The sequence below is a fragment of the Sinocyclocheilus anshuiensis genome, unplaced genomic scaffold (genome assembly GCF_001515605.1).
Source record: "Sinocyclocheilus anshuiensis isolate Anshui unplaced genomic scaffold, SAMN03320099.WGS_v1.1 scaffold447, whole genome shotgun sequence".
Taxonomy (NCBI): domain Eukaryota; kingdom Metazoa; phylum Chordata; class Actinopteri; order Cypriniformes; family Cyprinidae; genus Sinocyclocheilus; species Sinocyclocheilus anshuiensis.
The window spans coordinates 5,267,763-5,277,677 of record NW_015552615.1 but is presented as its reverse complement, the minus strand read 5'-3'; the positions used below and the strand labels follow the sequence as shown (position 1 = coordinate 5,277,677).

Sequence of the window (9,915 nt, the reverse complement as noted above, 5' to 3'; positions counted from 1 at the left end):
ACAAGTACCAAAAATAAAAGTATCGGTATCGGGCGAGTACTGGAAAAAGTGGTATCGGTGCATCCCTACTAATTACGGAACAATTATTTAACAATATGTAACAATGTAACAATAAATTTTGATGAGGCACTAACCATTAACAGTGAGCTTGGCCAGAGTGGAGTAGTTGGACCCAAAATGGTTGGAGACCACACACTGGTACTGGCCCTCATCTGTGAAATTAACATTGAGCAGGTGGAGTACGGTGGTGTAGAGGAGGCGGTGATCCTGGTATCGAGCGTAGTTCTGCACCTGGGCTTCATACAGCACCTCTCCATCTTTGCGCCAGGCAGTGCTCATGGGAGAGTCGCTGCTGCTGAACACAGAGCAGTTCAGAGTGACGTTGGTCCCGCGTAAGGCCACAGCGGTCTTGGGATGAGCGCTTATCTGGGGTTTAGGGAAGTCATCTGCAAGTGAGAGACAATAAAGTGATCTTAATACAAGAAAGAGCTAATCTTTTTTTTCATAAAATTGCTTTTAAATGGCACAAAAAACAAAACAGAAAAGGTGGCCATGGACATTTTGTTACAGGGCCGTAAAAAGGCACGAGGTAACTCTCAGGTCACTCACTGCAGACAAACTCCTCTGGTTTAATAACGAGCACACTAGATCCTGCCAGGAAGGCAGGATGAGCACAGACGGCGGTGCAGGATTGCTGGAACTGACTATCAATCAACCACTGGCCCAACCACTGCAGCTGACAGTCACACAGGAGACTGTTGGTGTTCAGATCACTGAGGAAGACCACAATACAGCCATTATTGAGAATACACCTGAATTACACTATTATTACATATAAACACTGTCAATACGGACAAAAATGAAACAAAAAATATATTATGTAAAATGCATAGATATGAAATACATAAAGTCTGTAGAAAGTAAACAATTACTTACAGTGTTTTAAGTTTTAAATGAGTGAAAGCGTCAGGATGAACAGACATGATGCCATTCTTACTCAGGTCCCTGCAGAACAAATTCAGAAAGATTATTTACAAATGGAACAACACAAAACAGGAGCTCTTTGTGTTGTGCTGCATAATGAAATGAATTGGAATTTATATTTACACTTCGACAAATATGTACAATATAACAGCATAACCTTATTAATCTATTATCTATAACCTTGAATGTTTTACAGGGTCTGAGTTAAAAAGGGGTTAAAAAGATGACTTGTAAGTGGTCTTTTCTTTTGTATTTTACAAAGTTTTGATGCTCATTTCACCTAGTATGATTTTAGCTTTTATATGGAACTATGGAAGCCTGTTTCCGCCTAAGTTTAAAAAGGTTTTTTTATCTTGCAACTGCAAATGTATTTCTTATAACCGTGACTTAAAACAAAACGTGCAAATTTAAAGTTGGCATAAAATGAAAATTCACCTGTTTTCTAAATGAATATTATAGTTATTATTGTTATAGAATTCATCCAGAACAATATGGAAAAGAGATCTGTTGCTGCTTCCGTTTCATCACAACTTCAAATTTTGTGATGTGACTTTATCTCATAAAAGTGATTTTATAATTCAGAAAGTGGTTTTATTCCATATTATAAACCCTCGCAACCAGCTTGTTTTGTACTCGAGGGCAGAAACATACTTCCAAATAAATATATAAATAAATACTTCAAGGATTTCTATATTGCTACATCAAGTAATAATGAGACATCCAGTAACCGAGAAATGGTGTGCTCAAAATACCAAGGACTGATAAAAGAGACTCACAAATGCTCCAGCTCCATCAGACCCTCAAACGCTCTCTTAGTGATGGTCCTGATTTTATTATTCTGTAAAACTCTGGAAAACACACACATACGCTTATGTCAAGCTACACTTCACATCTCTTGAGTCAGCTCAAACAGCTCGTATCCACAGACAAACTTACAGAGAGTTCAGCCTCTTCAAACCCACAAACATGCCAACCAAGTCCTCGATGGCGAGGGAGATCTCATTATTACGGATGTCCCTGGAACGAACAAACATCAAAAGAGACCCATCAGAATATTTTCAAACTGCTGCTGTGTAGAACATGCTTTAATCTAAAATGTCAGAGCTGTTTTATTTAGGTGACTGTACTTCTACGGCTCTAGGCATCTCAGCGCCATTGTATGCTTTTCATGTATAATAGAAGGTTTTGTATGGACAGGCTGGTATTTGGGAGTATTGTGAGATTGTTTTCACGCACTGCTGGCTGTAAAAGGCTAACATCCCTTTTACAACTGTGCCAAAGGGACGTGGCAGAGGTTACGAGAGGTGGGCATGTTTGAATGTGCTCTTTTTCTGTGGGGCAAGCTGAAATGCAGAAACTAAACTAGAAGGATTCATATAGGGTTTAAACTACAGGGATATACTGTATCTGTTTGAAATTATGAGCTCATTTTATTTTATAGATAGTGCACAATGCTACTTCAATTTTCATCAAGATCATTTGTAAACACAAACACACTGGTTCTTTATCTGAGAACAAATACGCGCATGTTTTATTATGATAAGAAAATAAATTACAGAAAAATCAGTAATGTAATCAGTAACCATCATTTACCAGCAAAACTGTTAAAACTATTATTTAGATTACAACTGTAATCCTTCCAGCTATTACTGCAACTTAAAAACATGTGATATTTATAATATTATTATTATTATTATTAAATTATTAATATTTATTGTGAAATAAAAATATATATTATATAAATAAATATAATTAAAGTATATTTTGTATTTTTTCACTTATATGTTGCTAAAAAATAAAAAAATTTGTGGTGAGATGATGGTGAAAATATTGGGAGAGCAAGTTAAAAATCTGAATTACGGTTCTGAAAAAAATCTTTCAAAGCAGAAAAAAGTATTCTTTAATGCATTTTATATATAAACCTAAGGCTTTCTATATATTGCTACCAAAAAGTATCTGTATAAAATGAGAGACTGAAGAGGAATGTGGGTTATCTTACAATGTACGGATGTTAGCCAGACTGCTGAACACTCCTTCTCCCAGGTGTGTGATTTGATTGTCACCCAAGTTGAGACTCTGCAGGAGACTGAGGCCAGAAAACACCCAATCCTCCAGACGACTCAAGTGATTGAAAGACAAATCCCTGGAGACAAAACACACACACATGCATTACCTGAGAGCCAGCCAACAATCAAATACAACACCTCAAGGGGGAAAAAAAAGACAGATTATAAATTTCTAGAAAAGAAATGTGCATGCTAATTTCATCGTATTGTATATAGGATTAAACTTTAAGGTCAGGGCTGAAGTCACTCACAGCTCTTCCAGGCGATGGCAAAACTCCCAGGCATCAGCTCGAATGAGTCCGATATTGTTCTGATTTACCCGGAGAATCCTGAGCATGTGCAGGCCATACAGCCAGCCCTTATTCAGCTCCGTCAGATTATTATACTCCAACTCTCTGGCACAGGACAGAACACACATCACCCATAAAACACTACTTTGATTCGTGTGAAACAGAAACTTAAATTATAAATTAGCTACATTAAATAAACAGAAAAGAATCAAACCTCCAGGTTCAGATTATGGTTTCAAATAAAGTTATTTAAAAAAAAAAAATACTACAAAAGCCAAGTCTTATTTAAAGCTGGGTGATATAGCCAAAAAAAATATATATAATAATAAAAAATATATATCCAGCCTTTCTGGCAAAATTTGACATATATTTAAAATGTATATAATTGCTCTAAAATGGCTTAAAGGCTGATTTTCTCCACCCAAAGGAACCACCACTTTACACATTATTGCCACATTGTTTAATGCAAGTAGCAAATTATAATAAAAATTGCTTTAAAAATAATACTTAATTTTTTTAATTTTTTTTTTTGAAAATAGCAATTTTTACCTACATATATTTTTTATTTAAACATCTTCAATGATCTAGTGAAACCCTGAAAGCATTGACTCACAGCTCCTCCATGTTTTCCAAACCAAAGAGAGCTCCATCCATCAGCTTTGTGATGCCGTTGCGCTGCATCTTCAACGATTTAAGAGCCTTCAGTTCTTTGAAAATGAGACTTTCCACGACACGAATCCTGTTGCGCCTCAACTCTCTGAAAAGTGACAAAATCATAAAGAGGTACACATTACAATGAGAAAATCTAACAATCGGAGAGAGACAAGACAAAAAGGGAAATTAACTCCCCAATTGATCATATCAGGTGCATTTAGCAAGCAGCATTCTTTAACAAGGTGCTAACAAGAAAGCAACAAGGTGCTTTCACACTTGGTTCGCTTGCCTGGTCCGAACCCGAGTTTGATTGCTCCCCCCTCCCCCTGTTGGACTGCATTCATATTATTTTATTTGGGTCTGAACCGCGGTTCGTTTGCGTCATCAAGCCAGCAACTGTTTACCCTGTTGCTTAGTAACGACAAATGCATAACATTGCTCTCTGCACTTTTAAATATTTACGTTTATGAACCGTTCATTTTGTTTACAAAGCTTTGGTACATAACGGCACTTACGTCTGTCTTACGAATGTACTGCAAATGCTCTAAAGAACACTGAAGGCAAACAGAAATGAGATATACAGCTCTCTGTTTGCAGCGCGTCAGTCACGCTCGTCAGGAAAGTGAGTGAAACACACACACAATCACACATTTTTATCAAATAATACGTCATTAATAGCGGTTAACTTCCGCGATTTGGTACGATTGCATTCACATCAGCAGCGAACCGTACAGGAGTTCTCATGAACCGTACCCCAGACCACCCTTTTTAAGCGGACTCGGGTACGGTTCGCGGGTGCGCACCCGAGTTCGGAAGACAGCGTTCACATGATCCAAACGAACCGAACTCTGACGTCAATCGAGCCCAGGTGCGCACCAAAAGTGGTAGTGTGAAAGCACCCTAATTGAGCATTTCAATAACATCCTATTCATTAGCCATGAATACGCACAAGACTTGGAGCTGAGAGAGGGTGAAGACTTTATCAGGCAGCAGAGAGAGTCTGTTCTGGTTTATCTTCAACACCAAAAGGGAGCTGATGTTTCCGAAACAACTGGGCTCCAAGGAACCTATCTTGTTTTTGCTCAGGTTGCTGCCGTGATGGAGAGAGGAAACAGACAAATATCCATGAACCCCAAAAGTAATCAGAAACACTAAGAAAACGTCCATTATTCAATGTCAAAACAAAGATCAAAGCAACAACTGATACTTGAGTTGTCTCAAACTGATAACTCAAGGGAAAAAGATCACTTTTTCGGAAAGCTCTACTTAGAATTTGAACACAGTCTTATGAAAGTGCAAAACTCTGACAAGCCTGAGTACAAAATCTCACAGGTATTTCAGCTGCATGGGAGGGAATGATCCTGCCTTAAGCTCAGATATAGAATTAGAGCTCAAGTCCAGACTTTCTAGAGATGAATATGGCAACAGCTGCTCTGCCAAGACTTCAGAGATTCGGTTATGAACACTGAAAATAAACAGCAGATATAGTGCCATATCAACATACATGGTCATATACAATTAATGGAAAAAATGAACATAGAGGGAAACTTACAGTGACAGCACCGTGATGTTGGATGAGGCATCTCCAAGAAAAGGCACTGCTGTAAGTTCATTCTGATTCATAGACCTAAATTCACAGAGAACAAATTATTAAAACCTGAAAAAATGGTAGCAAATAACCCAATATTTAAGACTGGGGGATCTCTAAGTCAATAATGTGTACCTTCAGAAAAATACTTTTCACACCATTTATATATTTAAATACAGATTTATTAACAACAAAGCAAAGAAACTAAGCTGTACACTAAACTAGGAATAGTACATCTAAACTAAAACCAAGCTAAATTAAATAAATTAGACCGATAGAAAAAAGGAAATCGTAGCACATTTGAAACGCGAGGCCTTTATAGCCCATAAAGCATGATATAGTGACAATATGAAGCTCACATTTAAAGAGAAAAAAATACCTCAGTTTTATTCAGAGGCAAAAATATGTATTTAATAATGTCACCAAAAAATTTAGATGAATTTTAGATTCAGCTTGTAATGTATATCAATTAAATTTTAGTATAATAGACTACTTACATAAAATGCATGTAAATATCAGTTGTCCTTATCTCTCAATATCATGTCTTCTTAATATTTAACATTTAAATGCTTAGTTTTATGATCAAAGCTCTGCAAGTTTTAATTTGTGGGGGACAAAAAACATAATGCAATTCAATACAATGACAATTTAGCAATTGTCTAATAAACATTCCTCAAAAACTCGTATCATATTTGAGACTCATGTTTTAACAAGATTTTTCTAAACATGATAAGGGATAATCAAGTAAGTTACTCAAGTCCAGGAAATACTGATATTAAAGTATGAATAACAATATAAAAATAATTATTGCGTTTACGTTATAAAATAAAGATTTTACAGATTTCACAAAAAGATTTTAGCGTGCGTTTTCCAAAAAAGAAAAAAGGTGGACATTTTTAGAAGTTTTGATCATGTTGGAAATTCATGTATCAAATAGTAGGGTTATTCTAGCCTCCAATCAGTGTAAGATGCTTTTTTTTGTTACTAAAACTAAACTATCAACGTTTTATTATTATGAAAACGTAATCATAACAATTACGTTATTTTGAAGGAAAAACACAGTTGCATTGTTATTTCTACAAAGCATCATCATGTGACACTTCCAAGTAATGCCGTAACGCAAGATTTGATAAACAACACAGCTAAATATCACTAAAATTGCACCAAACAAACAAATGTGAACTAATCAGCTGTCAGTTGTGCGTTAGTTAGTACTGTGCACATGTGCAGCCCCTGCAAAGTGCTGGAGGCTGATCAGCAGAGCATGTAAACAACCTCTCCTCTATTACTCACGCATGGGTGATCCAGACTGGAGCTTCCAGAGCTGCAGCAGTCAGTCTTTTCCTATTGCAATCCAGCAATTGTGCTGCACCTGGACCACCAGAACACGTACAAGGAGGGCAAGTGTCCAGGCCCGCGACACTCACTATGAGCAGGAACAGGGCCTGGGGGATGGGCCAGCCCTCCGCCATTTTGAGTTTCTTGCTCGCAAATGATCAATCCAAATTATGACATTAACGAGACACAGAGACTAAACTGTGTTTTAGAATAGAAATATGATTTCATATAAATCCGAATTAAGTTGAAAAACATTGCAAAGCTCTGATAAAATCAATCCGGAGCCATCTTTTGGCTCTCTCAGCCCGTCCCTTCGAAATTCCCTTCTTCCGCCTTGCAATCTCTGCAGCTTCAAGAATTCCCAAACGGAGCGTCAAACAAGCTTCAAGACGCGGAAATATGGTTGAGGTATTCCGAAAGATTTCATGCCCTATATAAGATTGTCTGTATGCATTTGAGAGAAAAATAAAGTATAACTGAAAATCGTCTTTCCAAACATTGTTCCTCGACTTTTTTCCCAAGGAAAAACAAAAGCGCCTTCTTCCGTTGACACGTGATCCACCCCTCTGTCACGTGCTGCTGGAGGCCTCGCGTCATTGGCCAGTCGACTAATCCGTCAAACTTTACTTTTTCTCCAGGTTTGCTGTACTATTTTATAAATGTTTTCTGAAATGTATAATTTAAAGCGTATATTACAACAGCGTTTCAATTTTATTGCATCTCTTTAATTACTTTTTAATTATGAAGTTGCTAGATTTTTATTATTATTATTAGGTGGTGGTTGAAGAGAGACTCCCATATGATTGTAAACAGTGCTGGGGAAAGTTACTTTTAAAAGTAATCCATTACAATATTGCGTTACTTCCTACAAAGTAACTAATTACGTTACTTAGTTACTTTTTATTGAAAGTAATGCATTACATTACTTTTGCGTTACTTTTTAAATCTGAGCTGGGCTTTCTTGTTTGCTTTTAATATAAAAAGTTATATTTTTGGCAAATATAAAAGCCCTTTCACACCAAAAGCCTCAGGCTGAAGGAAATGTAAATTCACGTCTGTACAGTAGAACACAGAAGAAGAAAGTTCAACACTCTTCAGCAATAAAAAAAAAGAAGAAGAAATGTTAGTTTATCTTGTGTAAAAAAAAAATTTTTAAATTAAAAAAAATAGGGGAAGTCGTGGCCTAGTGGTTAGAGAGTTGGACTCATAACCCAAAGGTTGTGGGTTTGAGTCTCGTACCGGCAGGGATTGTGGGTGGGGGGAGTGAATGTACGGCACTCTCTTCCACCTTCAATACCACGACTGAGGTGCCCTTGAGCAAGGCACTGAACCCCAACTGCTCCCGGGTGCCGCAGCAAAAATGGCTGCCCACTGCTCCGGGTGTGTGTTCACGGTGTGTGTGTGTGTGTGTGTGTGTTCACTGCTGTGTGTGTGTGCACTTTGGATGGGTAAATGCAGAGCACTAATTCCGAGTATGGGTCACCATACTACGTCACTTCATTTCGTAATTTTTGCTTATTAGTATGGTTGAATTGGATCACTGAAGGTCAGCAGCAAATAAATGGGATTAAATACATAAAGGATATTTGTATTATTTAACATATTTAATTATTGCAGCTTTGAGTCATATTCTGAGTTGCTTTTAACTGTTTTTATTAATTTTGAGGAAAACTAAATCTGATTTTTTTTTTTGTGAGATGAATTAATGCATGTTCACATTTATTCTAGAACTAAAGTAACATCTTACTCCAGATTTCTCGCAACAAGGGGACAGGAGAGCATTCAATCAATAAATGGGAAAAAAAAGTAACTGGCGTTACTTATTTGAAAAAGTAACTCAGATATTTTCTTGTAAATTAGCAAGTAATGCGTTACGTTACTAGTTACTTGAAAAAAGTAATCTGATTACGTAACTCGCGTTACTTGTAATGTGTTACCCCCAACACTGATTGTAAAGCGCTTTGGGTGTACAGCAAAACACAACTATGGGCATGTCTCCTACCCAAAACTTTAACCCCATAACACATTTATTTAAAGTGATCAAACTCTACTTTGCACTTATAAAAACATAAATGTAAATCATATTTTGAGTTCATTAAATATCTACCCTGAAGAGTTAGGGTTTTTTGTAGCAAAGAATTTTACTTTGCACAGTACTGCCATTATCATCTTTCAACCTGGTCATCTTCATGATCTGATTTACAACAAAAATCTGAAGATGTAATATTATTTTTCCTCTAAATAAATAAATAAACAATGCGTGTGATTGTTTGCTTTCTAAGAGTGGTTCCAACAGCAACATAGTTTCAAATGTGAAGTTATGTGAAAGACCGTTATTGATGTGTAAGACTGAAATGATCTAACTCGTATGTATGTGCTAAGGGCCAGTTCTCTGACTACACTCTCGATGTAACTCAAAGTATAAATTAGACACTATACTGAGATGAGATATTTTTAAATTAGGCCAGCATGTTGACAGCAGTAATATATTGCGCCCAATGATATAACAACAAAAAGATCTAAGATCTATAGGACATATACATTTATTTTAGTTATGATCTTTATATTATATTTATACGGTGACCACCGTATATTTAGGTTATTACAGCTATTGCATTATATTGTGTGACACATTAGGCTATATTGCATTTACTGTAATGACTGTGGTCAATATATGAAAGCAACTATTAGCTGTATTTAAAAAAGAATTAAATATACATGAAAAAAATTATAAAAGAAACTTTTAGCTGAAGCATGTTTTAAATTGGGTTCCATGGTGTAAAAAAAAAAAACTGTCTGCTTGACATGAACAGACACATTTACACATTTTCAAACATTACTTGCATTGCTTGCAGAAATGAAGCCTGCAGGTAAGCTTGTCATACCAGAATTGCCCAGGCAGGTTAATCATAGTTGTTTGGTTATTGATGCATGTGTCGATAGCAGATAATGTGTGTGTGTGTGTGTGTGTGTGTGTGTGTGTGTGTGTGTGTGT

At 36.5% G+C, this 9,915-nt stretch overlaps 1 protein-coding gene across 1 annotated transcript in view; it reads right to left on the bottom strand.

Annotated features, from left to right (window-relative positions):
• Positions 1 to 7,478, bottom strand: part of LOC107666103 (leucine-rich repeats and immunoglobulin-like domains protein 2) — an 18,863-nt gene extending 11,385 nt beyond the window's left edge. Inside the window, exons 1-12 of the mRNA XM_016457245.1 lie at positions 6,876 to 7,478; positions 5,547 to 5,621; positions 5,325 to 5,459; positions 4,944 to 5,084; positions 3,954 to 4,097; positions 3,302 to 3,445; positions 2,984 to 3,127; positions 1,921 to 2,001; positions 1,761 to 1,832; positions 937 to 1,005; positions 610 to 773; positions 135 to 446 (exon numbers count right to left, since the gene is read on the bottom strand). Coding sequence (XP_016312731.1) covers positions 135 to 446; positions 610 to 773; positions 937 to 1,005; positions 1,761 to 1,832; positions 1,921 to 2,001; positions 2,984 to 3,127; positions 3,302 to 3,445; positions 3,954 to 4,097; positions 4,944 to 5,084; positions 5,325 to 5,459; positions 5,547 to 5,621; positions 6,876 to 7,054 — 1,660 coding nt within the window. The 5' untranslated portion in view covers positions 7,055 to 7,478. The remainder of the gene's footprint in view (positions 1 to 134; positions 447 to 609; positions 774 to 936; positions 1,006 to 1,760; positions 1,833 to 1,920; positions 2,002 to 2,983; positions 3,128 to 3,301; positions 3,446 to 3,953; positions 4,098 to 4,943; positions 5,085 to 5,324; positions 5,460 to 5,546; positions 5,622 to 6,875) is intronic.
• Between the last annotated feature and the right edge of the window lie 2,437 nt (positions 7,479 to 9,915).